General features: G+C 56.8%; 2 protein-coding genes across 3 annotated transcripts; one reads left to right on the forward strand and one right to left on the reverse strand.

The window, feature by feature from the left end:
- Positions 1–269: 269 nt before the first annotated feature.
- NECAB3 (N-terminal EF-hand calcium binding protein 3) lies at positions 270–26398 on the forward strand. Of its 2 annotated transcripts, XM_018085691.2 has the most exons (13): positions 270–363; positions 4934–4958; positions 5940–6048; positions 12010–12035; positions 12351–12448; positions 20678–20814; positions 20990–21111; positions 21517–21596; positions 21949–22002; positions 22580–22692; positions 24257–24334; positions 24612–24703; positions 25527–26397. In XM_018085691.2, the coding sequence occupies exons 1-13, from the start codon at positions 274–276 to the stop codon at positions 25553–25555; spliced, it is 1053 nt and encodes a 350-aa protein (XP_017941180.2). In that variant the 5' UTR covers positions 270–273; the 3' UTR covers positions 25556–26397. The 2 variants fall into 2 exon arrangements, with proteins under 2 accessions (XP_017941180.2, XP_029820801.1); XM_029964941.1 differs by lacking the exons at positions 270–363; positions 4934–4958; positions 5940–6048; positions 12010–12035; positions 12351–12448 and adding an exon at positions 18293–19656 and having other exon boundaries at positions 25527–26398.
- Positions 18254–20481, reverse strand: ACTL10 (actin like 10). The gene is made up of 2 exons (XM_018085690.2): positions 20351–20481; positions 18254–19540 (listed from the first exon to the last, which is right to left on the reverse strand). Exon 2 carries the CDS (start codon positions 19498–19500, stop codon positions 18382–18384), a length of 1119 nt encoding a protein of 372 aa, XP_017941179.1. The 5' UTR covers positions 19501–19540; positions 20351–20481; the 3' UTR covers positions 18254–18381.
- Positions 26399–27450: the final 1052 nt, after the last annotated feature.

Consider the following 27450-nt stretch of genomic DNA (forward strand, 5'->3'; position numbering starts at 1 on the left):
GCAGCGCGCCGTGCCCCACGGTACCGCTCCCGCACCGCACCCATACCTACGGTACCGCCCCGCACCGTGCCTCCGGTACCGCATCGCACCGCACCGCTCTCCCTACGGCAGCGCACACTGCCCTTCGGTGCCCTCGGCAGCGCAGGCCGCCCCCATCCCTACGGTACCGCACCGCAGCTCACGGTACGCGCCGTGCCGGTGCCCTCCGGTACCACCGTGCCCTCCGGTCCCGCACCGTGCCGGAGCCGGCGCACGCTCGCGCCGGCGGGACGCATGATGTCCTGTGCTGAGCTGCTGGCCGTGTGCCTGCTCTCCGCGAGCGCGGCCCCGCGCCCCTCCGCCAGCCGCCCCATCTTCCACGACGTGGAGTACGCGGGCCGGCTCCCCGCCACCCCCCGCGCCCCCCCGGGCCGCCGTGCCTCCCCTCGGGGGTGGGTGTCAGGGGGAGATTCTTTCCCGCCCCTTCCCGGAGGAACCGGCCCCAAGGATGCTCCAGCCTGGAGCTGCGCATCGAGGTGTGGAGTCGTGATGGCTTAAATAATGGTGTCGTGTCCTTCTGATGAATTATGGGCCTCCGGGTGGCTGGAAACAGCCCACGCCTCATCCAGAGCTGGCTGTCGTGACTCCCGGAGCGGAGCTGCGCGTGTCTGGCAGGAAGGTTCCGTGGAGCTGCTCGCAGCCGTGGGATCCAACAGGCAGAGCGCTGCCTGCTGCAGCCCCCGGGCGCAGCTCCCGTCCCTGCCCGCTCCCGACGCGCCGGGAGGTGTGGAGGAGGATGCTCCGTGCAGGTTGGGGGTCGACCGGGCATCCCAGCAGCTGTGAGTGGCCGGGGGAGTTCAGACGCAGAGAAGGGCTGTCTGCGTGTCCAGAGGTGCTGGCACAGTGCCTCCTGTCACACCGCGTCCCCTCCAGCCCGCTGTGCTCCTGGGAGGGGGAGCCGCGTGCCCTGGGGCCAAGGCTGCATCCCTGGCCATCTCCCAGGGTGAGAGCCCACCTCTGGAGCACATCCGAGGTGCTCAGCCCTCCTGCCCCTGCCTGTCTGCTGTGACCTGGGTCGGGGGGACAGTGCCCAAATCTCCCCGATGGGCCGCTAGCCCTTGCTGTTCCCATGTGTCCGACACCACTGCGGTCTAAATCCAACCCCGTGGAGCCAAGGAGATGTGTGAGTGGAGGTGCTGCCCCTGCCCAGCTGCAGGACCGAGGAGAAGAAAGCCAGCAGGGGGTAAGGATGAGGGTTGGTGGTGCCCCAGCACCTGCCCAGCCCAGGTCAGTGCCAGCTGTCATCCCCCAGCTGTCATCCCCCAGCTGTCATCCCCCAGCTGTCATTCCCCAGCTGTCATCTCCATGTTGTCCCAATCCAGCCTCACCCCCATGTCCCAGTTCATCCCAGAGGAGGGGAACGATAGATCTCAGGCAGCACTTTAGGAATATGAGTGCCATGCCTGATCTGGTCCAAGACCTCCTGGCATCTCCCTGGTGCCACTGGGAAGCAGGGCTCCCTCTGTCAGGGTGGTGCTTGAAGCTTCCAGCTGGGAGTCAGGGCCTCTCTCCTGCCTGGGGGGATTTTGGGCTGGAAGGCTCTCCAGCCAGCATCATTACCACGCTAATTACTTGGCTGAGGGAAGATGGGCTGGAGGGGGTGGGTGATGACAGCTGTGTTCCAGCTCAGCTCCTCAGGGCACTCGCTCAGTCCCACATCTATCCCTCAGGGTGTCATCAAGGCAATTAAAATGGGAAATGTTAACAACTCTAGCAGCTGCTTTCCGGTTCTGACGGCTTCTCTTCCTCATCCCCGTGGCTTTCTTTGCTCCCACCTCAGCTCCAGAGCTTGGCAGGGCGAGTTTAATATCTCCACTTTTGGCTCTGGGTGGTTGGCTGGTGTCCAGCTGCCCCCCAGGCTTGTTGGGGTGAGCATCAACAAGGAAGGACTGCCCACCACAGATTCCAGGTGGCAGCTGCTGCTTCCCCTCGGACCTGCCTGTAGATGGCCTGCCTTTGGGAGAGGTGAGGAGGAGGAGGAGGAGGAGAAGGAGGAGGAGGACTTTGCCCGAGACTCCTCACTGCAGGCACGGCATAAACTGCAGAGCTGCCATCGCTGCTGTTCCCCTGTGCAGCATCTCAAGCCCTGGGGAGGTCTGTCCCCCAGGCTGGTACCCGGGGCTCCTCACTGCTCTCCCGGGATACGGGAGGCTCAGGAAGGACGCCGTTCACCGGCAGTGCCTGGTGCAGCTGCCTTAGCCTGCACACGGTGTCACCGGGGTGACTGTCCCCTCCCCGGCAGTCACTGTGTCCCTGCCTGCCTGTCCAGCAGCCACCGTTGCTCCCAGCCCTGCAGGCAGGGAGAAGTCCTATAATGTCCCTCCTTCCTGAGGTGTGTAGGGGGTTCATCTCCCACATAAGTGCCGTTTCAGTTCTTCCATCAGGCACCGAGCAGGGCTGTGGCTGCTCGGACCCAACCCCAGGAGCTGGGGGCCAAAGGAACATTGTGGGCTCCAGGCAGTGCCAGTCCAGGCTGCCAGTACTCCCTGAGGCAAGTGAGGGATTGCCTGTAGGGCCTCTTCAACAGTCAACACAGACCTGATCCCATTCCCAGCCTGGCTTTGCATCACTTTTCCCTGGCTTCGTTCCAGGGCTGCTGCCCACAGGGGAAGCAACGCTTACCTGCCATTGCTGAGCTCATGCCTGTGCCCGGGGAGGGGGCAGGATTTACCCTGTGGAGTGTGGAAGTGGCTCTGCACTGTTTGTGCTTGGCTAGAGTTGGATCCTGTGTCATGCACAGGATCCATTGGTGTTTTCCAACATGAGCAGCGCTCGCTGAGACACCTCTGCAGCTGGGTCGGCCAGGGATGGGCTCACTGGTGATAGTGAGCAGCCCTGCCATTCCTGGGGGCCATGGAGCAGGTGTGGCCTTGCCTTGTGGGGCTCTCACAGCTCCCTGCTTTGCGCCATATTAAAATAAATCGCTTCAAGCAGCTGATGCCATACGTGCACTGGCAGTGCTTGTGTAACACATCACTCACCTGAGTGTGAGGGAGAAGCATCCACTCCGTCTGCTGAGGCTCCTGCTAAATCCATGATGGGCTCATCCTGGATTAGAGACCTTCTCATCTCCATGGATTCCCCCCCAGAACCATGTTCTCCCTCATAGTCTGCACACAGACTCCTATGAGCAAGGCCAGGAATGTTTGGCCTCACCTGAGTCTGCATTTGTTAAGTGCCTGGGTGACACTTGACTGTCTCTGGGATGAGCTAACTGGCCTCGGTGACATCTGGAGCCATGAGATGTCAATGCATGAGCCATGTGTCTCCCTGATGACACAGAGCCCTGCAGAATGAAGCTTTTCCCTTGATGGAAAGTGTCATTCCCATGGCAGGACATGTGGGACCCACCGGTGCTGCCCCTGCAGCCAGGGAGCCCTGGAATGTGTGACCCTGCAGGTGGGAGACCCCACAAGGAACCCGTTAGCCTGGAGAAAATTTTGCTTTAAAATCCAGAGAAATCTCTTCTGTTTGGAAGCTGCAGGTTCCCATCTCAGCTCCAAAGTGCATCCAGCGAGTTCTGTGGGGTGCTCAGGGAGCGCCTGCCCTGCTTTCCTGCAAGGGAAGGCAGGAATAGCAGGATGGAATCCCAGAGGGATGGTTACCTAATGCTGGTCAGTCCAAGGCAGCCTCTGTTTCCTACTCCCCCTCGGGCCCCCTCCTGGCTCCCCCTCAGGTCAAGAGGAGCTCACTTTGTTCAGAAGAGCATCCTCCAGGGAGGGGTCCCTGCTCCAGCAGGAGGTGTCCCTGCTCCTGGTTTCATGCAGGGAAGGACCAGGGAGCTCCCTGCTGGGACCAGCAGCAGAAAAGCCTCTTCCCAGTCACAAGCCAGTGGCTTAGGAATGAGCAGTGCAGGTTTTCCTGGGCAGCTCTCTCTTTACCTCAGAGCAGTTTTCCAGGGAGATTTTGGTGGCTGGATCTCAGAACACACAGCAGAGCTGTTGGTGAGCCTCGCAGAAGGAAGGAGCCTGGGGCAGTGATGCCTCTGCCTGCTGCTCTGTGGGGATGTGTGGACAAGAATATAGAAGTCTTCTTTCTCCTTTTCCTGCCCTTTTTCATTCCTGATCTTTCTTCAGACCTGTGGATTTCTACATCACCCAGGATGATATAAAGGAAAGAGTTGCCACACACACAACTTTCAGTCGTTGGCTCCATTAGGCTGTGCTGGCCAAAACCTTTTAATGTTTGGGTCTGAGAAGATGTTCTGAGGCTTTGGAAATGATGCCATTCCTCACTAGAGTCAGCCCCAGACCTTCAATAATTATTGGTGAAACAGATCCTGGCAGGGATGAGCAACCCCAGCTCTCTCCTGCGTCCTGGGCAGAAGCCTCGTGGTTGGGAACCCGCATTGAGGCCCTGAATTGAGGTCTCCCACTGTGCTCTGTGTCAGAATTAGTTACAGATTAATTGACTCATTAATAATTAATTACAGCATGTGTGCACATGGAGATGTTGCAGGCAGGACTGTTGTGAGGGGTGGTTTGGAAGGCAGGGCAGGAGCTGCTCCTCGGTGCAGGCGGTCGGAGTGTTGGCGATGCCCTAAGTGCTTCCGTACGGAGCGGTTTTATACCTAATGTTCTTTCATTTAAAGGCTCTGAAAAATTAAACATCTGCCATCACAAGGGTGTAGCAAAGCCCTCTCTGCTTCGCCTCCCTCCGTGTTCTCTAAGAGAAGCTCACTGTGAGTGCCGGGCTCGCATTAGAGGCAAGAAATGGGTTTAATCACTGGCAAAGGGCAATTTCCCGGAGCAGCCTGTGCAGTCCTGGCAGCAGGGGCTTCTCCATGGCTCCCTGGGCTCCAGGAGGTGGTTTCCCGTGGTGCTGAGTGCTGCCCAGCTCATCTGCCCTTCTCTCCCCACTGCCACACTGAGCTCTGTTGTATTTTCTCTTGCAGATTTTCCGGCGAGCCGACAAGAACGGTGAGTGCTTTGTTCCTGCTGCTGCCTCCCCCTCCCTGCCTGCCTCGGGGTGAAGCAGTGTGGCTCGTTCCCACTGAGAGGTTTGGCTGAAAGAGTGAGGGAGGATAAGGGCAAGCAGCGCTCTGGCTGCAAGGAAAATGCTTTTCTGCTTTGCCTGGAGCAAGGGCCCTGGCCAGGGGCAGGGGAGTGGGCTCTGCCAGTTCACCATCCATGCACCACGCAGGACAGAGCCCTTTCCAAGCCCTTCTCCTGCCTATGTGCTCATGATTTCTCCTCTGTGCTGCTGACAGCGACAAGGGATGGCAAAGCAGCCCAGGCCCAGGGGTCACCAGGCTTCTGCTCCATCCCTTGTGGGATTGATTCAACCTCTGTACTCAGTCCAGGGTTTTACAGGTGACTCTGTGTCTGGGTAACCCTGGAGCCTCTGGCACTTGGGCATTAGGCTCTGTTACCCAGCTTTTAATGCAGCACCAATAAACCAAGAGGTCCAAAATCGCAAGTTGTTTCTCAGAGCTCTCTTGAGCTCTTTTCCTTTGTGGTAGCTCCAGGAACCGCTTTTGTTGGAGATCAAAATGCAGCCCAGGAGCTGAAGTCCTCCACAGAGAGGAAGGGAAAAGCTCTAGAGTCGATGGAGAGATTTTCTTACCATAAAAACCCGCGCTGTTTGTAATGGACTCTCTCCTTGCACAGTCATCTAACACAGTGCCTGCATGCATTTCTGAAACCACTGCACTGGGCTCTTTGGGAAGGTGCTGAAATCCCCACCTGAAATTCCAGCAGCAGTGCCCCTGCTTGCCAACACTCCTGGGCTTTGGCTGGGATGGTGGGACATGCTTTCAGTGAGATATCTGCTCTAATTATCATGCACAACACTCCCAGCTGTCCCACATTCCCGGTGCAGCGGCTGCTGGGAGGACCTTGGGGCCTGGATGCTGCTTTGTGCCGATACATAATTACTCTCCCCGTTTTATTTAAATGCAGATGATGGGAAGCTGTCATTCGAGGAGTTCAAGAACTATTTCGCTGATGGGATCCTGAGCTCGGAGGAGCTGTGGGAGTTGTTCAGTGGCATTGACAGGCGTCACTCAGAGTAAGTCCCACGGTGGCACCGAGGAGATGAAGGAGAATATAAACCTGCTGGAGTGCAGATGGAGGGCGTCTGGGGGCGGGTGTGATAAATAGTCAGGGTGAGATCAACCCACCTCTTGCAACACGCAGATGTTAAAACCCATTGGACACCGTTGGTGAAGAGGGGGGTCAGACATTTTGAGAACAGTCAGCAGATTTACTGTAGTTCCATGAAGCAAAGCAACCATCTAAGATGACATTACTGTAGTTTGAAAAATGTATTCCAGAAATACCCAGCTCGTGGAGCAGGTTGTGTGTCTGCAGGAGCGTGTGGTGGTGTGAGGACAAGGCACAGACTGTGCAGAGTTTGCCACTGCTGACACAGGGAGCTGCTTTTCACTTACATAAGAGCTGCTTTCCAACACAAGTGGGCCTGGTGCATGGAACTGGGAATTTAGGGCAGCTGCTTTTAAAAAAAGAAACCCCCAACAGGAGAAGGAACTGTGTTTAGCCCTGGTCTGCTCCTGACTGGTGCTGTCCAGAGCAGTCTGTTGGGCTGGGCAAGGTTTCTCATCCCAGTGTTTTGGACACCAGTGTGGCCTCACTGGGATCCCTCTGCCCGGCTGTCTGCTATGGGTGAGTGTGTTCTGGCACTGGGAGAAACTGGGTGTTCATGAATTGCATGTCTGGGGTCTGTTCAAACACTGGGGTGCTGCTGGGGGAGAAGGGGCTGCAGGTTCCTCCTGGTCTTTGGCTCTGGCTGGTGCCACTTCCCCAGCTCCCCAGGAAGCACCTCCTGCACCTCTGACACCCTTGGCCAGGGCAGTATCTCCATCAGGGAGAGAAAACTTGAGCAGCCTGAGCTGCACACACTGGTCCCAGGGCTTTGCAGGGAGCCAGGGCAGTGGCACGGAAGGCCCTTGTCACACTGAATTCCACCAAGCCACTGACAGAGGATACCCAGAGGTCCCCACATCATCCCCCTGGGACTGGGGCAGTGGGGGTGATGGACTCCTGATGGTGTTGGAGTGGTGGGTTTATCTGGTGCTCCCACTTTGGTGATGGGGCAGAGAAGTGGGCTGGTGTGGGTGGCTCTGGTGCTGCTTTCTTTGGAGCCTGGCTGCCCATTGCTGCCTGTCCTGCTGGTTGGACTTGTGGATGTGGGCAGCAGGACATGTCTCCTGAAAATAGCTCTGTTTGGGCTGTGATCCCAGGAAGTTAGCAGTAAGCTGTTCCCTCTCCTCTGGGAATACTCCTTTCCTCTTGCTGCACTTTGGGGTGACCTTGGAGCCATCCTGTCCAGTACTGCTGGAAAACACGGGGAGCAGCGGAGCCAGGAGACTTCACTGAGCCCTGACCTGAACAGGGGAGACCTCCTGGCTTCCCACTGCTTCCAGACTGGGCTTATCCCACGTGTGTGGAGCAGCTGAGCAGGGCCATGGCTGCAGTGGTGCTCCTGAGAGCTCCTCGCCGTGAGGATGGTGCCGTAGCCATGGCAACGTGGCAGTTGCAGCATCGAGCTGGTGACACCTATTAGCGGGGCATGAGCCTCGGCTCTTTGTTCTCTTCCTCTCATAAGGAGCAGAAGGGACCCTCAGACAGAGCTCTTTCCAAATTCCTGCACTCGGTGGCTTCAAGCCAACGTAGGAGACACCGTTTTTGGGATGTGTGGGGGCACTTGCTCCTCTCTGCAGCCTCTGGTGTCATGGGAAGGCTGTGCTGGTGCCCTGCTGTCCCCGTGGTGGGGGGCTGGACAGCCCCTCTCCTCTGGGCTTGGCTTGCACTTGCAAAACTTAGTGTTTTAGAGAGCTGGCTGAAATTTTCTGCCAGATTCAAGGGTTATTACCTGAGGTAATAAAGTATTAGAAAGCTGAAAAGCAGCTACAAGCCCTACAGACATACCTGGCGTGCTTCTTTTGTGTCCTGTAGCTTTTGTGGCAATGGGAAGGTCTCACCCTTCATCCAGCTGGTGGATTTGGTGTTATGTTTGTCAGGTCTAGGCTGAAATTTGTGTTTCCTTGTCCATGTCAGCCTGACCTGAGGACAGACAGTAACAGAGACCTTTATATCCAGGCCTTTTCCATGTCTGGCACTGCCCAGAGCTGTCCTGACCTCCTCACCCATCTCTGTGAACCTGCAGCTGCTCTGGGCCCCAGAGGTGACATCTGGGAAGAGAAGAGAGTTCAGAGGTCTTCCACGTTACTTGTTCTCTTTCCAGAGAGCCCACAGCACCATGTTCTCCCCTCCTCCACTTCCCACCCACCTGGTGCTGAGGTGGGACGCTGTGATCTGTGAGTCAGGCACCTCTGTAGGGTTCACTTCAGATTTTACCTTCCCACAGGAGGCTTTTTTTTGTTCTGCATTTCTGAAAATTGTCGCATTTCGGCTTAAAATATCCCCCTGCTTTAATTCTGTGACATTCAAGGGTTTATGTGGAAACCAAGTTCAGCTCTTGGTGGCAGTTTGGTGCAACACCTGGGACCACTGTTTGGTTTAGCTCGTTGGGAAGCTCCACACCAGCCCTGGCAGTGGCACGGGAGGATTCATCTTCCTGGACAGCTGCATTTTCATCCACTCAAACGTCTGGGTGAGAAGGGACTAATGTTTTTGGAGGGCTGAGAGAGCTCCATAGCTGCAGAAGCATCTGGGGAGGTGTGGTTTGCTCTCTGCAGCCCAGCTGGGTGGGAGGAAGCAGATCCCAGGGTCTCATCAGGACAACTTAATGGGGAGTTGGTTACAAAGGGCTTTGGGCTGAAGGCTGTGGTGCTGCAGAGGTTGCTGCTCTTTGCAGGACATTGTGAAACCTGCCAAGGGAAGTGCTGTGTGGACCTTACATGTCCTGCATCTGTTGGGGAAATTTGGAAAAATAAGGTCTGGAAAATCCTTCTTTCCATGAGGGTGTTCAGGAACTGGGTGCAGGCAGCCCAGAGCCTCTGATCTTGAGCCAGAAGTGAAAGAGGTGGCAGTGCTGACCTGGTGGCTCTTAAAGTGGAAATAACCTCAAGCCTGTGGTACTGTGGAAAAAAAGGGATTTAAATGGACTTCCCTCCCCTCTCTTTACTCAGAGCTGCAGCATCTGCCAGTCTCTGAGTGATGGAGAGTGACTGAAACACTCTGTGTTGCACTGAAAAGGTTTGGAAACCTGATCTGTGATGGCAGAGGGGGTTCCCAACATGATAAACGAGGAAAATAAAACAAAATCCTGTCTGCTTTTCAGCAGCTGATTGCTGTTTTCTTGCATAAATTCCAGGCACATTCTGACAAAATCCCAACAGCATAATGATGACAAGATCCTTCATCATCAGTTCAAGCTTAATTACAGTTAATCAGTGGTTTGAGCACAGTCAAAATACAGTTATGGGAGATGTGGAGAGTCTCAGGATGAGTGCTTTGGAGGCAGAGGATGGCTCTTCTCTTGGAGTGGGAGTGGGGATGGCAGAGAGGAGCAGGAAAAACCTGCTGCCCCCTGCAGCCCTGCAGGGTTTGATGTTCAGGGTCTTCCCATGAGCTCCTCCTGATTTCTGGGGTGAATTAGCTCTGGTAGCACGAAAATGGCACCACCAGTCCTGTGCTTTGCTTGCTGTGCTCTGTCTTGCCCCTGGCTGTGCCCTGGGGGCTGCTGCAGGATGCAGAAGGTGGGAAGAGATTCCCATGCAGGGTTGATGCTGGAGCAGGCTGCCTCAGGAAGGGAAGGGAGCAGATCTTCCCCTGGACAACTCCCAGGGGGCTGATTTTTGCCACAAGATCTCATCGACTGGTTCAGTGTTCAGCTGTTCAGTGCTTTAGTGATTGATTAGCCAGTGCTTATTTTTAAGCAGCAAACAGAGAAGATAAAAAGAGTTATTAACAACCCCTGGCCTCTCCTCAGAAGCCACGAGGTGGGTGTTGGTTGCAGCTCTTGGTCACACCTCACTGGAGCCGTGGTGGGAACTGGGCAGTGGCTTGAGCTGGTGGCTCCTTCTTCCTGGTGGAACCATTCCCAGCCCCAGGTCCTCACTGGGGACAGATGCAAATGCCTGGGTAATGTGTGCATGAGGTGTTTCACTGGCTATTTTGTTATCCCATCTCCGTACATCCCCTCTGCAGTGATTTTTTTCCCCATCTCTGGCATGGGTGGCTGCAGTCACTGCCCTGGGGCACAGGGCTGACAGGCTGTGCCCTGGGTGCTGCTGTGCCAAGGCTCCTGCAGCACTGCAGCAGCTCTGCAGGCTCCAGGCAGCTTTCAGGAGCGAGTGGAAAAATGAAGAAGGAGCAAAAAAACGTTTTTCCAATGTAAATTGGTGCTTCAAACCTCAGTCACTCCATCTGGCAGAGCTGGGATGGGATCAGCAAAGTTTTAATGGAGTGCAGTGGGCAGAAGAAGGGGCTGTGGTTTTGCAGATTTATCTGGATTGTGTCTCGAGGGAAACACTGTTTTTTTAATCCACTTTAAAAAGCTGCCTGCAGTGCCAGGTCAGTGCCCTGCCTAAATCAGCTCCTGTGTGTTTAAAATAGCTGAGCCAAATCACAGCCTCACACTGCCCCTCTCTGCTGCTACAGAGGCACCCAATGCAGTTACCAGAGCAGAGGGGGCTGCAGTCCCACTGCCCTGGCTCTGCCATGGGTCACACCAAAATATTTTCATGCTTTGAAGGACTGCCTGTTATTGAAGGACACTAAGTGGACCCCCAGAAGAAACAGGGAGACAGAAACCAGCCTTGGATACCTGGAGGAAAAGCTATAGGAAGATTTTGCTTGAATCATTTCACCTGTTCACATGGCATTTTGGACATTTCACACACCCTCCTCTCATTTTGCCCTGTGAGCAGTGTCAGAGGGGGGACAGGACCATGTGGCCTTGGTTTCACATCCCCTGGTCAGCAGCACTGCAGCTGTCCTTGTGCTTGGAGCCCAGCAAACTCCAGGTATCACCAGTTCCTCCACGTGGGACAGCACTTAAACGATTGAAAAACACTTCAAAAACACTTAAACCCCTCTCTTTTGTGCTCTTTCCCACTTCCCCAATCAGGATTAAAAACGGTTGTAATCGTTTAGGGGATTTTGAGGCAGCACAATGCCTTGAGCAGAGGCTGATTTGAATAATTGACACCCTGGGACATGTCCCTGCAGGCTCTGGGTGATGCCAGATATGTGAGCAGCTCTGTCTCTGTGGCTTTGCAGACCTGAGCAGATCTGACAGCATCATGCAAACCCTTGGTTCTGCTTGACATCCCTTCCCAAAAACCTGTGGCTGTTTCTGGGTGTCTCCTCCTCCCTCTCCACCCCAGCAGCACCTTTATCATCCGCAGGAGGGACGTGCCCAAGCCCTGCAGGGGTGCCAGCGTGGATTCTGCAGTGCAGTGCCCTCTGTTAGTGAAAAGGGGTGAGGGTCTGGTCCCTGCTTCCAGGTTTTTGGAGGCAGATTCCTGCTTTACTGGCCTTCATGGCAGGAAGAACCCTCCTCACGGGCTGTGAAACCATCCATCCCCTGCCCTGGGAGCCTGCAGGCAGCTCCACATCCCCTGGGCTCTGAAGGCAGGGAAGGGGAGGGGGTCTGGTACCAAGGGGCAGCTGTGGGGGAGGACCTGGGCGGGGTCAAGGGAGACACAAGGAGAGAGCCCTGGCTTGGTGCTTCCCACTTTTGGGGGAAGAGGTTGGGTTGAAGAAGCAGCTACTGGGCTCAGAAGTGGGGTTGCCAGCCCAGGGGTGTGGGGAGCCTCCATCCTGGCCCCATCCTGCTGTCACAGACACTTTCCCACCACACTCCAGCTCCAGAGGATGCTGGAGCAGCTTTGCTTGCTCCTTCAGCCCCTGAAGCCCTGCCTGGGTGCTCTGAGCTGCTGGCTCTGAACTTGTGCAGCTTCTTATTTTTCTAATGTACCTTCTGAAAATACATGGAATGAGCAGTAAATCCCCTGGGACTCAAGACAAGCCCTCAAGACCCTGCTCATCATACCTGTTTCTCCCTGTTATCTGACAAGAGCCTGTTTTTCTGTTTTTGCAGTAACGTGGACACAGAGAAGTTGTGTGGTAAGTCAAGGGGTATTCCTACCCTGGAGGGCTCCCTCTCCTGAAGGTCTGTGGGGGGATTTGTGTGTGTCTGACCTAGGCAGGACTGGGCAGTCAGGTGGCAATGCCAGTCCCTGTTCCTGAAGCCCAGCTCTGAGGGTGTCTGTGCTTTTCCCAAGGGGATGGGGAAGGAATCTTCATCTCAGTCCAAGTGGGAGCATGACTGGAGAGAGGGGGGAATGTCCCCCTGCAGCACTGGGCTGTGGGAAGAAGGGGCAGGGCAGGCAGAGATGGAGGTGCTCAGGTACCTCACCATGGTCTTCTCTCCTGCTTCAGATTATTTCTCGGGATATCTGGGAGAATACAGGAATGTGCTGTCTGCCCTTGAAACCCTCAATGCTGCTGTGCTGGCTGCCATGGACAAAACCAAGCTGGTAAGGAGGGGGCCATGGGAGGGCAGCAGGGTGAAACAGAAGCTGTGGTGATCTTAGCTGCTTGCTTAGTGTTAAATGTGGGGTTTGGAGGCAGCAAATGTGGTACCTCCCAAATCAAAGGGGGGCCTGTGCGTGCTTGGGGAGGGCTGCAGCTGCACAGCCTGGAGGAGGGGAAGGGTAAATCTAGTGCCTTTGTGCTCTGGAGACATTATCTTCCTCCTCATGGGGCTCTGGTAGTGGCTGTTCCAGCAGCTCCTTGCAGGGTCCTGCCTGCAGCCACTGTTTGTGGGGGCATCGCTGATAATCTGTGTTGAGTTCTGAGCCAAAACAAGGTGTTTTCCACAAAGCAGTGTGCTGAAAAATGGGGACTGCAGGGTCGAGAGCCTGCTCTGGAGGGACCCCAGCAGCCCGTGCTCGGCACAGCCTGTGCTCACAGCCACAAACCCCGGCACTGGAGAGGGGCAGGGGCCGCTGCAGCAGCAGCAGCACTGCCTGGGAACAGCCAGGCTACAGGGACAGCTAGGAAATGCTGCAATTCAGTGACTCCCAGCCTGCTGCAGAGTTCATCCCTGCTGGGAATGCTCTCCCTCTCCCTGCAGCTTGTGCTGATGGGAAGCAGATTGGAGGCTGCTAATTAGGGCAAGCAGCCTCTTGCTCTGAGCCCCCCGCCCGTGTGTCAGAGGGCTGTGGTGCCCAGCTAAAGACAGCTGGGAAAAGCAGTGGCCATTGCTGGAAGGACCTTTCTCGGTGACCAGCAGCCCCCTTTGCCCCTGAAATGTATTAAATGTGCTTGGGGCTGATGCTGTGTTACCTCCTTGGGAAGGGCCAGCCCTTTCCTTCCCTTCAGTGCAGTGGGTTGATGCTTGGTTGGAAGGGAATGAAGGGCATCATCCACTGACCTGTTGATCTGCCAGAGAGGCAAAGGGGGATCTGTCCCACAGTCTTCACAGTGGTGTTTGTGCCTCTGTAGTGTCAGTCCTTCTCTCTGAGTTTTCCTCTGCCCAGACCCAGACTCAGCAGTGTCTCCCTGTACCTTGAGAAATTTCATACCAGGAGAGGGAATCACTGGAAAATGCATTTTCCCTTTGGTTCAGCTGCCCTGCCCCCTTTACAGTTAACTGCAAGTCCAGAGGGAGAGAAGGAATCCTCTCCAGAGAGCTATGCTTTATATCAATTCTTCTCTGTTCTGGTTTTCTGTGTGTAATGAATGTGTATATTCATGTGTTTCTCCAAAGGGCAGCACAGTCACTGTCTGCTTCACAGTATTGGTGTGATGCATTCATTCACTTCATAGTTTCTGGTGCCACTGGTGTTCCCTGGAAAGGAGAAGCAGGTTCTCCCTGCTGGAACAGATTTTTATGGACTCGCTTTTCCACCCGTTTGGATCTGCCCAGAGCTGGGGCAGCCCAGTGTTCACAGCACTGCTCTCACCCAGGGGAGATCTGTGCTGATCAGGTGTTCTGAGCTCCTGAGTGCCCTGATGCAGACACTGACCCTCCTGGGAATTATCTCCCTGCTCTCTCCTGGTCTGCTGGGCTCTGCTTTGGGGAGAAGGAAGGAAGGGAGGATGCTCTGACCCTGTGGGCAGAGCTCTTGCAGAGCTGTGGGACCCCTGCCATTCTAGAGGCTGCCAGAGATGATAAATGCTGCCTTCTTACCTGCTGTGACCTGAATATATTCCCAGATTTGTATTTCCAGAACTGGACTCGAGCTTGAGTTACTATGGGATGAGTGGCTTTATTCAGCTGGATTTTGGGCAGAACTCCCCTCTCTGTGAGCCAGGGGTGGGGACAGAGAGCAGAGACTTCCCATATTACACCTGCCCCTTGTTCCTGTTGATTCACTGCTGTGATACCCCGGGCTGAGGTCTGAGAGCCCCACTTGGGCAGAGAGACCACCCCATGGAAGAGCCAGGTGAATCCTTCCCAGGGAGCTGCTTGTGCTGGAGCTGCAGCCACAGTGCTCTGAGGAGACTGGAAGTGACCTGCCTGCTCCAAAAACCCTCCCCACAGAGCTCTGCCTCCAGATCAGGGCTGTGCAGGCAGCAGATGTTCTTCCCAGGCTGTATTTAAGAGGACTTCACATGACTCCTGAGCAGGCAGTGATGTCCAGACTGGCTGGAAGAAGGGGAAGGGGATTTCTGACTCGTGCTGGGTCTCACCAGCTGAGCCACAGCATCTCTTGCTCAGGGCATTATCCATCTCCAGTTTCTTGCTGCTGCTGCCACAAGATTTCTCACCCCTGCATCCCCCAGGTACTTCCCCACAGCTGTAAACAGGCTCATGTAAATAAAACCCTACTTTACAACCAGGAAAAGTCTCAGAGATCCTGAGATGTCTCATTGGCACAAGAAACAGAGCCTGGGGGATGTGCTGGCCTTGCTCAGGCCATGCCAGGGCCATGAGCTGCAGCAAGGAAGGAAATAAGGAAAGCAAAGCTTGGAGGGAGTATTCTGCAGCTCTGGATTTGGGAGCTGTGGTGCCAAAAACCCTTTTAGTGTGGAGGATTCCCACCTCTGTGGGCCAGGATCCCTGGCATGGATCAATGTCATGTCTCCACAGCTGTCCCCTGGCTGGCAGGCTCCTGGATCTGCTGCCATGCCCCTTGTCAGCTGCAGGATAAATGCTGGGATAAAGCAGGAGAAATGCAAGCTGGGTTTGTCCTCGCTGTGGGACTGCAGGACTCTGTGTGTGTGTGGGCAGTAAAGCTGCTCTTGGCCACTTTTATGTGCCTGCAGGTTGGCAGGAGGAAACCAAATCATTAGGGGTCCCCAGGCTTCCATCCTCCCTCACTGGGCTGGTAGAAGCATGGTAAAGAAAAGAGGGTTTTTCTCCAAATCCTGTAATTCCCACTTATATTTGTAGAGTATAACTTGCTGGCTGTGCTGTAGTGTGCTAATGACACCTTGTTTTGTGGCTGAACTTCACGTTTGCAATAGAACAGCAGTAGAGTAGGAAGTGAACTGTGGAAATACCTTGGGAAACAGCCTGATGTTTCTCCCAGGGGGCCTGTATGCTAAAATCTTTCCATTCTCCAGTCTGCAAACACTGCAAACCAGCCCATAAATGCCTCTCCAAGCCAGGCGCTATTATTTCTCCTTTGGCAGGAACGTGACCACCTGTTCCATTCTGTCCTGAGCTTAACTATCATCGTAAGAAACTAATAAAACCTCTCAAAAGCAGCATTATAGCAGCTCCTGGCAACCTGGGGATTTTCATCTGGGTAAAGAGAGCTGAAATACCAGCCCATGACCAGAATTCCATGTCTCCTGCTTGCTGGGTTATTTCCTCTGTGACTCCTATCCATGGGGCTTCCCTGTGGGCAGAAAACGCTGTGCTTGGTGAGCCAGAGCACATTTTCATTGAACCTCTGTTTACAGAGGGTTTGACCCACGTGGGGCAGCTCCTGATGAGAGGATTTTGCTTGTTTGCCCCCAGATGAGGAGTGCAAGGAGGGCTGGGCAACTGGCCTGAAGCAGAGGTGTGTTTTTCAGTTGATTCCCTCGCCTGGCATGACATTTTTCAAGCTGAATTTGGGTGAAGCAGCATCTGGGGCTCTCTGCAGGGATGGTTATTTCCATCCTTCCCTCCAGCACGTTCCCCTGGGTGTGCTGTGTGTGACAGGGTGAGAGACAGGAGGCAGCTGCTCATCCTGTGGGTGCTGACGTGTCCACGTGGGACCCTCCAGGGCTGAGTCCCCTCCAAGCACAGCGTGCCCCAGGCTGGCAGCTGGGTTTTGGGGGGTGGCACCTCAGGCTGATGCCTGTGCCTGTGTGTTTGGGGTGCAAGGACTGCACTGGGGGAGCTGTGGGGCTCGGGGCAGGCTCGAGGTGCCCCCCCCAGCTGTGATGTCAGTGGGAGCAGCGCCTGCCCCTGCTGTAAAACTCCATCCACCCACATCATCCAGGAGGGACACGAGGCTTGGGCCCCCTCAGGGTGAAAGCTGAGAGCATGGAGGGTGCTGGAAGGTTTGCTTGGTGCTTCTCCCTGCACCTGGCCCTTGGAAGGGGTGTGATGTGCTGGGGGAGAAGCATCCAAAGCCCATGTAAGGTGAAGATCCATAGGCCAAGGCTGGGGGGGGTGCTGGGAAGGACACCTTGGAGGTGGGAACACACCTCATTCACCTGTGGAGGCTGTGGAGGCTGCTTGCTGGTGGAAGTGCCCTCTGTGCTGCCAGGGAGGTGACAGTATTTGGATTTGGATGCTCCTGGAGTGACAGAGACTGTGCCAGGCCATGTGGGGGGTGAACAATGGATCCTCTGTGCTCCTCTTCACCTGCTTTCTCAGGTGTGTCCTGGGGAGATTGGAGTGTTGGTTGTTCCCTCATAAGCAGGGACTGTGTGTCTGGGCTGGCAGGAGCTGGGCAAGCACAGATAAGTGGTGCTGTCAGGGATTTTGGTTCCTGCCCCCCTTGAGAGTGGGGAGGGGAAGGGCTGGGCAGGGGTCCCCAGCCCTGTGCTCTCCATTGCTGGGGCTGTGGGGAAGGAAGTCTTGTGGGATCAGGTGGGATGCTTGGTTGGGGAGAGCCTGGAGATGCAGAGCTGGAGCTCAGCTTCCCATGGCTGCATCGTGTCGGCTCTGCTGCCATCCTCCTCCTCTGGCAGGAAAATGGGATTCATTTTCCAGCAGGGATGAAAACCCCCCTGGCTGCTCTGCCTACCGTGGTGCTGGGGGGTGGCTGGGGCCTTCCTTTGCCACCTCCAGCACGAGCCCAGGGCAGTGCTCAGAGGATGAGTATCCTCTCCACTTTCTCCACTCACCTTCCCATCCCAGCCAGCCACAGCTGTGCCCAGTTGGATGCAGCTCCTGGACCAGGCTGGTGGCTTGGCTGTGGCGCAGAACAACCAGAAAACCACGAGGGGCTCAAGGCCTTCCCCACTCTTCCCCTCCTTTGGCAGCAGCAATGGAAGGGTTATGTCCACATGCTTCTGTACAGAGCTTCTGGAATTCCAGATCCTCAGTGTGTTGGAGAGAAACACAGTAGGAATCGGAAATATTTGACCCGAGTAATGTGGTGGCATTGCTGGACATTCTTTTGGACATGGCTCATGGAGCTCGGGGGGGTGAAGGCAGCCTGGCTCTGGGGCTGTGCCTTGGGGTCACATGAGGACACCCCAGGGAAGGCAGAGGGGATGCTGGTCTGTCTCCTTGTCTTGTCAAGGAGAGGGGTTGACCTCTCCTGGTGGATGCTTCTGTGGAGCAACCAGCCCTCCTGCATCATGTGGAGACTCCTTCCCACTGCAGTCCCGCCTGTGTCCCTTGAGGAGCTGGAATGGGTCTGGCTGTAGGGAAGGGAGCTGCTGTGACAGCTGGGCTGTGCTCCCCAGCTGCTCCCCCCTGCAACTTCCAATCCTTTTCTAATCATCTGCTGAGCTGAGTCAGTTCACTGAAGCAGCAGCAAAGCCAGGTGAGGAAATGCCTGTTCAGGGAGCTGAATGGGCTCCCTGAAGCACCAAATGACCTTTATACCAAAATTACAAGGAGCGAGTTCAGTTCCCTGGTTTTCAGCTCATCTCCATACCCAACCCTGAGCTGCTTCAGTGCTGGGATCTGGAATTACCTACTGTAGTAAAGTGGCTGCAGTGCAGGCACCATGTGGACCTTCCCCTCCTCGGCTCCTTCCTCCCATCCCTGTGGCTCCCCACAGACCTCAGGGGTCCTGCTGTGCTGACAGCTGGAGCAGCCTTGTTCCCTGTGCTGGCAGCTGCACTTCCATTAGGAAAGGACAGCTCTGATGCCATGGATGGGCACGGAAATAACCCAGAGTGTCAATGAGAAGCAGTTTGTTCCTTTTGGAGAGCTTTAATTGACTTTGCACCCCTGTAGCAGCGCGGGAGCTGCCCTCGGTCGCTGCTGCCGCAGCTCTGCCCGGAGCAAGGTGGTATTTTGGAGTCCCTCCTCCTGTAGCTTGACGGTAGGATGGCTGCCATCCATCTACTGGAATTTGGTGTGCACATACTCAGCTCCATGCTCCTGGTACTCGCCCTTTGTCATCCACGCACGCTGGAAGGACGTGAGAGACGCTGCCATGGAGCCCCCCAGCCAGGCCGCCGTGCCCCTCTCCGGGCTCGCCAGGACATCGATCTGGACGCCCGTGCCTTGGGAAAGGAGGTTCAACCCTAAGCACATCCTCTCTGGGAAGCCAGGAAACATGGAGGAGCCACCTGAGAGCACGATGTTGCCCAGCACGTCCCTCCTGGCATGGTCGGGCACCGTCTGGAGGCTCTGCCAGGCCAGCTGGTGCAGCCCGGGGCAGCCGTGCTGGAGCAGCTTGGGCTGGAAGAGCGGCTCCGGGCAGCAGAACCGCTCCTTGCCCAGGGTTATCCAGCGCCCATCTGGCGTCTGGAATCGGGCTGGATGATGGCAACCTTGGTCCTGGAGGTCCCTTTCATAGTCCAGGGAGACGTAGCAGCACTGCTTCTTCAGCTGGGACAGCGTCTTCCTGGTCAGGGCGTGCAGCGCCGCGGGCTGGTTGGGGCTCTCCAGCAGCAGCTGGTGCAGGTGGCTGGAGAGGAGCTCCCCGGCCACCCCCAGGCGCTGGGTGCCCTTCCTCAGGGTCTGGCCCAGGCAGACGGTGGTGACGTGGGACACTCCCGCCCCGGCCTCCACGGCCAGCCCGGTGACTCTGCCGTGGGCGCAGAGGGACAGGAACCCGGTGTTGGCCATGTGCAGGGCTGGCACCCCGAAGCTCTCGAAAAGCACCTCGGCTGCCTTTACCCTGTCGGTGGCAGGGCAGGACGGGGACTCAGCCAGGAGCACCGGGTGTTCCTCTGGTGGAACTCTGAGGCTGCAGGAGAAGAGGTGGCCCCACAGGCTCTTCATGCCATCCCAATCCTCAACGATGCCGTGCTGGAGCGGGCAGGACCTGGCTGCTGCGGCGAAGCCTTCCGTGCTTCCCGTGGCAGTGGGATGCTGCTGGCTGTCCCTCCTGGGGCCTGCACTGCAGGGGTGCAGCAGCACAGTCCTTAGAACAAACTGGGGCTGCCTCTGCCCCGCAAAGCCACCCCGGGTGAAGCTGCTGCCGCTGTCGATGATGACTGCAGGCTTCAGCATGGCTGGCACTCCGGAGGGATGCCGGGGAGGGAGGAAGAGCCTGCAGCGGGACAAGAGGGGTCTCGTGAAGCCAAACCAGGCCCAAGTACCTGCTCTACAAGGGAGAGCAGCTCAGCCCCACTGCAGGACAGCAGTGCCTGCTCTAGAAGTGTCTGGGTACGTGTCTCAGCCTTTCCTCCTGTCTCCTCGCTCCATGTCTCGCTGAGTATCCCTCCTTGGGTACCTTGTCTCCCTCCCTGGGGGCCTGGAGATTTTCTGGCAGTGCAAGGACAGAATTTCAGGTGGTTTTAAGGAAGCAAGGGAAAACTGGACAGGAGATTCGAGTGGTTGGACCGAATCCAGGGCTGTATCCAAAGGAGTGTGCCCAGGAGGTCAAAGGAGGTGATTCTCCCCTGGTGCTCACTCCGCAGCTCTGATCCAGAAGGACAGTGGTGGGGAATGGGCACACAGACCCATATTCCTCCTGGACACCCCTCCAGTGCCAGGGGGCAGGTGGGCTGGGGCTCACAGGGGCTGTCACTCACTTGTACTCGACGAGTGACATGGGGAAGGTCTGTGGGGTGACCCTGAACACCAGCACATGTCAGACATTCATCACGGAACCTCCCGTGGGAGCAGAGGGGCTTGGCGGTGTCTTCCCAGGGAGAGAGGGCATGAAGCCAGCCCCTATCCTGGCCTGCCAGTGGTGAGGGATCCCTGGAAGGGGCTTCCTGCACCTGGGGGATCGCCGTGGGGTCCCAGCCTTGTCCCAAGAGCCCTGGTGTGAGCAGAGCCGTGTGTGAACGAGTGAGCACGAGGGATGTTCTGCCAGCCCTGGAACCCTCCCTGAAGCTGGGGACAGTCCCTTTACCTTGTGGCTTGTGTCCATCTGCTCTCCTCCACGGCTCCCGGAGCTGAGAGTGCTGGGGCCAGGGCTGAGACTGCTGGGGCCGGGACTGAGGGTCCTTTGGCTGGAGTGCAGATGGAACCGTGCCTGTGTTCCCTGTTGTGATCTCACAGGCAGTTGCCCAGAGGGTTCTTCTGCCCTATAGTGTCACTTTTTTTTCTGAAATAACTAAACATTTGATTGACATCCACCTCTTTGAGTTTATTTAAGGGCCAACCCCTTCCAGCTGTGGCTCTGCTCCCCCCGCATGGAGTCAGAGGTGCCTGACATATCCTCTCCTCTTCCCCACAGAGGTATGAGACCTCCTCGAAGATAGAGCAGTTCCTGACCCGATTCCTGCTTCGGGAAACCATGCACCAGCTGCAGTCCCTGCAGGCATCCCTGGAGTGTGCTGTGGACACCGTGGAGGAGCAGGCAGGACGGGAGAGGTAATGGGGTGGGACGTGCTGGTCCTTCCCAGCCCCGCTCGTGGGAGTGCAGGATGGGGCAGGGTCTCCCTGGGAGGGACATCCCAGAGCAGGATCTGCCCTTTCCAAGCCTGCTGTGAAGCTGATCCCTCTGGGAATGACTTCAACCCCTTGTTCTGCATTTTTTTCCTTCCAGAAAGGACATAAAAAAACCTGAGACTTCAGTTGGCCTGAGGTCGGGGAGACGGTGTGGGCGCAGAGGACAGAAAAACATCTGTCTGTCTCCAACAGACCCCTATTCTGGGATGCTGACAACAGGTACCTGCAGCCTGGTGTCCCTGGTGTCCCTGGGGTTGGTCTGTGCCCCCCTGAAGCCTGGAATGGGTGTGGGATCAGCACAGAATCAATAAGGTTGGAAAAGACCTCTATGATCGAGTCCAACCATTATCCCAGCACTGCCAAGGCCACCATTAAACCATGTCCCCAAGTACCACATCTACAGTATCCCTGGGCAGCTCTGGGATGGAGCCTGGAGCATCTCACCAAGATGCCAGCTTCTGTGGGGTGTTGTATCCCTTGGGCAGTAGGAGAAGTTTCAGCAGAAATATCAGGTTTTTGGTTTAAATCAGAAGTTTTTAGAAGATCTGTGGTTTTCTGGGAGTTGAGCAAGCTTTTGCAATGACAAAATTGAGGGGTTTTTTTTTGGTGCCCTTTGCTGTGCAGGTGTTTGTGTCGAGGACAACAGCCAGTGGATGGCTCAGATCAACAGGCTCCAGCAGCTCATCGAGAAGCTGGAATGCAAGGTGTGTGGCCAAGGAGAGCTGCTGGGGGCTGCTCCACATGGCCAGGTCGGTGCTGGGACCTCTCCCTGTGCCAGCACCCCCCATATTCGGTCCTGGCATCGTCACAGAGCTCCACCCACTCACCAGACCCAGACTTGCAGTCTCCAGATCCACCCTTCTCCTCTCAGCTCTGCTGACCCTCCCATGGTCCTGCTGATCTGACAAGTCAGTCAGGACCCACCAACCCCACAGGTCATATGCCTGTCCTCCCCCAAGGACCCCAGGAACATCTCCTGTCCCCTGAGCTGGGCTGTGGGTTCCCAGGTTTGCCTTGTTGCAGTAACTCTGATTTTCCTCGTGGTGTTGAATGCAGAGCCCACGCCTGGAGCCGCTGAAGGAGGAATCCATGTGCAAAGGACAAGATGCAGTAAGTCCCTGTCCTGCTGCTCCTTGTTTGTAGGTAACCCAGAATATGCACAGATCCCCCCTCACACAGCTCCTGTGCCCCGAGACTGGGTGAGCTCTGCCTGTGGGCTGACAAGGAGTCTGCAGCCTGGTGATGGAGCAGGGTGGGATTCAGGGCTGTGAGCTGGGTGTGGGACCATGCCCAGGACAAATGCAGCTCCCTCAGGCCCCTGAAAGCCCTGGGCAGTGCCCACAGCCAGCCCAGAGGAAGGTGATGCTCTCTTGTGAGTGCCCAAATCCCCCAGGTGTGCTCCGTGCACAGCCCAGGTGGAGGGATCCCCAAGGCCCTTTCTGCTGTGGGGAGGACACTGGGAACTGCAGCAGGACCCCACCACCAGGGGATGGAGCATCTCCTATTGGTGCAGTCCTTGGTGTAAAGGCAACCTGCCCAGGTGGGAAGAAGCCACTTCATGTCACCGTGGTGCCAGTCCCACTGCGGTGCTGTGCTTGCTTGGCACCGCCGTGTCCCGCAGCAGGGTGGGAGCAGGGAGGGCAGGAGGGGACAGGCCAGTCCCTGATGCCCTTCTGTCCCTTGGCAGCACATCCTGGTGGCCAAGAGGCAGATCTCAGTGGCCACGAGCAGCATCGAGGAGTTCCGGCAGGCGTTCCGCTCCTACACCGAGGGCACCGCCGGGCACAGCAGCTGCCTGCAGTAAGTGGGGGGGTCTGTGGGGTGGTTTGTGGGGTGGCTCCTCCAGAAATGGAGGCTTTAATATGGCACCTTTAGGGGGGACAGAAGGGTTTTTGTGGAGTGTTTCGTGTGCTGGTCGGTGCAAGGGTGGGTTCAGCACGCAGGGGTTGGACCTTGCAGAGAGGGTGAGTGTGTCATGGCTGCAGCACTGTCCCTGCCTGCAGTACTGTCCCAGCTCCTGCTGCAGGTATTCCCAGTAAGAACCAGTGTCTGGGAAGGAGGGGGTGGGTTTTATGCCAGCAGGAATGGCACGTGCGTGTAAGTGAGTGCATGAACTCCTCCAGCACTGAGGGACTCGAAAGCAATGGAAAGGTCAAGGGCAGAGCTCATGCAGAGCGTTGATTTATGGACAGTGTGTGTGGGAAGCAGCTGTAAGCACCTGAAGCTGACCCCGTGTGAGGCCAAGGCTGCCCCCAGCACTGCTCCAGGGCTCTGCCTGCAGGGACACATCACTGCCAGCCTGTCCCTGAGATGCCACAGCTGCTCCCTGAGCGGCACTTCCCTTCTCCCGTGGGAGATTTCAAGCTGCTTTCAGCAGGGAATGTTCATGCTGTTCCCATTTAAAGCGTCGTTTTTCAGCTCTTCAGTTTCAGCAGCATAAATGCACGTTTTCAGTCCAAACAAAAGGAAGACGCTCGTTGTGACACATGTGACGGGGAGAATGGGAGTTCTTTTCTATGGAATTGATGGGCTTTTTTGTCATGAGAGCTATTTGTGGAGACAACAGGGTGGCGTGTCACGGGCAGGCTCTCCATGTGAGTGGAAAGCTGGAGCCAAGCCCAGGGAGACTCCACAGTCCTGGCTCACTCCAGGGAATTGCAAAGCCCATCATGGCCCCTCAGGGGGATGCAACCTCAGAGCTGCTGGGGGAGTTGTTTGCTGTCCCCCCAGAGCTTGGCCCCCTCCAGCAGCCCTTGGCAGCAGCTGGAGGAAAGGCTCATCCTCAGCTGGAATTGCTGCTGCTGCAGCCGAGTGCAGCTGGTTCCCTCAGCCCTGCACCCCAAGCCTTGTGCTCTCACCCCCCTCCTGCTGCCCCCCATCTTCCCAAAGGCTGGAGGCCCAGTCTGTTCCTATGGCAGGAGGGAGTGTGGGGAGCATCACTGGGGCAATGGCATCGCTCTGGGAGCAGCAGGCTGTGGGTTCATGCTGTGAGCTCAGCTCCTGCCCTTGTGCCTCAGTTTCCCTCCATGTGAATGGTGACACCTCCTCCAAAGGGCTGGAAGGATGAGCTGTGCCAGTGCTGGGGATATGTGGAAATAATAAAACACTGACAGTGCTGATTCCTGAGCAGCAGTGAAGACCAGTTTAAAAGCGTTCAAGCTCCTCTGCCGCCTGGACACAGGAGCTGTGAGGCAGGATTTGGGTTTGGAATCCCCTGGAGCTGTTTGCTCCAGCAGCCACGAACTGGATGCATTCAAACTGTGCTTTGGAGGCCTCGTGGAGAGACTGATGTGCCCGGGCTGGGGGGGCACACGTGGCTGTGCCAGCACCCGGCCTCAGCTCAGGGTCACTCCTGTCCCCACAGTGTCTCTGCCTGCAAGCTGACAGACGAGGCCTGCTTCATCCTGTACGAGTTCTGGCAGGACGTGACCTCGTGGAGAAGGTGGGAGCTCTCCGTGGGCAGGGCTGGGGCCGGAGGCTGGGGGGGGCTCAAAGGGGTTTCCTCTCGGGGCTCCCCCTCCTTGCCCAGCCTGTCCTGCTGCTGGCACTGCTCACAGCTGTGAATGCTGCTCAGAACACCCTCATGTGCACCCCGGGGCTGTTGGCAGCATAAGAGTGTGCCTGGTGCAGCAGCAGCCCTGTCCCCATGCGTGGACAGGGATCCTGGCACCAGAGGCTGCACCCCCTGCACCCCTCTGACCCTGCTCCCTGTTTTACAGCCACTTGCAGTCCAGCTGCAGCAAGACTTTCCAGCAGTCCATCATCAGCTTGCTGGAGTCCCCGGAGCTGCTGACCACCATGCTCTTCCCAGGTGAGGGGGTCCCCAGTGCCACGCTGTGCCCCGGGTGTGCTGCAGAGGGCAGGAGCAGTGCAGGAACAGGCACAGGGACTCCCTCCAGAGCAGAAGATTGGTTTGGGGTGATCTAAATCGGGTTTTTCAAGCCAGGGTGAGACCCACTGTCCCCGGCAGGTTTGGTTGTGTGAGCTGGTGGTGCTGCAGGGTCTGTCCCCTGCCCAGGGATGCTCTTTGGCCAGGACAGCCAAGCAGCAGGGGCACTTCACAGGTAGCAGATAAGCTGGGCCCTGCCTCAAATACACCTGGTGCCTTGTTTTGGTTTTCACCTGAGCCCTGAACCTGTTCTGCAAAGCTCTGGTGCTCTTGGGTCAGTCCCAGTGGCTGCATCCAGGCTCAGCCCAGTGCTGAGAGAGAGGAGAGGCCAACACAGGGAATGTGCACATTCCTGTGGTACCAATAGAAATGTGACCAGATGTGGGAACTGGGGTCCACATTAAGCCCCAGTTTATTTTCAGGGATCACATTCAGGTCTTGTGTAAAATAATATAAAACATGGATTAATTTGGTCTGAACCCTCTGCTGCCAGCACTGCTCCTGACCTGCCAGTCCCACTGCCCACATTCCCAGTGCTCTCCTGCAGAAGCTGCCACAGCTCAAGGGGGATCACCCACCTCCAGGCCATCCCATGGCTGCGCTCCCTGCCCTGGGAGGGGGGGTGGGTGCTTTAGGGCCAGATGCCAGGGACCTGCAGGGCCAGGACCCCCATCCCTGCCACCCTACATCCCTCTCCTGTTTAACACTGCCCTCACATCCCTGACCCCTCTCCCTCTCTCCCCAGCTTCCTGGTGGATCATGAACAACAACTGACCCAGGCAGACACCTCAGGACACCGTCAGCATGCGGGAGGACACGGAGCCCTCGGCACAGCCCTCGCCTTCCCTCATGTTCCTCCTCTCCCTGTCCCTCACCCCCTCCTGCTGCCCAGCAGGGCTGCCTGCCCTTGGCCCTGCCAGTGTTTCACCCCTGCTATTCTCCTGTTAATTTACTTATTTATTTCCACCCCAAGACAGTCTCTGAGCTGCCTGGCGAGAGCGGAGCACTCCCTGAGTGCTGGGGGGAGCCGTGTTTGGGGGTGACACCCTGGCCCTTGGGGGACCACTGGTCTGGTTGCTGTGTCCCCTCAGCCCCTCCTGCACTCCAGCTCCTCTTCCTCCCGGTTCTAAGGGCTGCCCAAGGCTCCATGGGGTGTTGGGATGGGCAGGGGGACATGGCTGGGGCCAGCTGTGACATCCCTGTGCCCTGCCCACCAGAGCCACCCTGGGCCAGCAGCACCTCTGCCCAGGGAGCCAGGTGGCCTCCTATGGATTGTGAATAAGTGTTTTATAGGGAAAAAAGTATTTAATGAACTATTTCTGGCAAGGTGTGCCTGATCAGGCCCTGACACGCTGGCAGCCTGTGCAGCCACTGCAGTGGCCTTGAGACTGACCTTGTGTGCCCCAGCTGTGCCCAAGGCTGTGCCCGTCTCCAGCACACCCTGCTCCTCAGGGAGACAGCATGGATCCAGCCCCAGCACATCCCAGTCCCTGGGGAGGCCAGAGGGGCTCCAGTCCCAGCACGTCCCTGGGAAGGCCAGTGTGGCTCTGTCTCTGTTGCTTCATGAGTTCACATAAACAGGCATTAGCACCAGGCAGTGCTGCCAGAGAGGCTGTAGCTGAGTTAATGGTGATGGGCACCATGGGGAGGGGGCATGGGTCGTGCTCGTGGTCCTGTTGTTGGTGCTGGAGCAGCAAATCCCTCACTGAGCTGGGGTGAAATGCATCATCACAAACAGTGTGGAGTGTGGGGAGAAGGGCACATGGGGCAGGCAGGGACTCCGGGGACTCTTGGCATGGAGGACAGCACTGTCCTTGCACCCCTGTCTGCCCCCAGCACCCACGTGGGTCACCACAGGTGCCTGCACCCTCAGCACCCTCAGGGTTGTTACCACCCCTCAACCTCTTTTCCCTGGTGCTGCTCCACCAGAAATACTAATTTTGACTGTTTCTTCCCCAATCCCTGCAGGCAATAAGTAAAATCCGTGGCTGAAGGGGCAGTGAGTGCAGCTCCATCCTGGGGACACCTCACACACACTGTGCTGGGTGGGTCTGACACAGTGTCAGCCCCTGCCCTGGTACCATGGAGTGACAACACAGAGGGGCTTGCTGGGTTTGGGGTGCTTGTTTTGCCCCAGCAGAAGCTTTCTAGGGCAACCCCTGGGTTTGAGATATGGGGGTGACACTGCTGATGTCCAGAAATGGGATCAGGGAAGCTCCTCATTGGAGGGGAGGAACAGCAGCTCAGACATGCACCAACAAACCCTGTCCTACGTCCCAGGGCTGACTCAGGAACCAAACCACAAATGCTCCTCCCCGTTCCCTGGGGACCCATCCTCCAAGTGCCCAGTTACACACCCTGTTACTGATAACTGCTGACTGCCCTGGCCAAAACCATGGTCACAGGGCAGGGGAGGCAGCTCCATTGCCAAGGGCCACCTTCCCCCCCTGGGAGTTACACACAAGGGCCACAGTGGGGCCATGGGCCATTGGTAAAGGGACAGGGCACAGCCAGGGTGGGTTAGAGATGGGTACCCAGAGCATCCACAAAGGGCACAGCTGCAGCAGGCACTGATCTGGGATTCTTGAGCTGCCTCCCCAGCCCCACGTGGGGTTTGCCCCTCAGGTTTGGGCTTCTTCACCACTGGATTACTGTTTGCAGGAGCCTGG

Source organism: Manacus vitellinus, unplaced genomic scaffold (genome assembly GCF_001715985.3).
Source record: "Manacus vitellinus isolate BGI_N305 unplaced genomic scaffold, ASM171598v3 scaffold_85_pilon, whole genome shotgun sequence".
NCBI classification, from domain to species: Eukaryota; Metazoa; Chordata; class Aves; order Passeriformes; family Pipridae; genus Manacus; species Manacus vitellinus.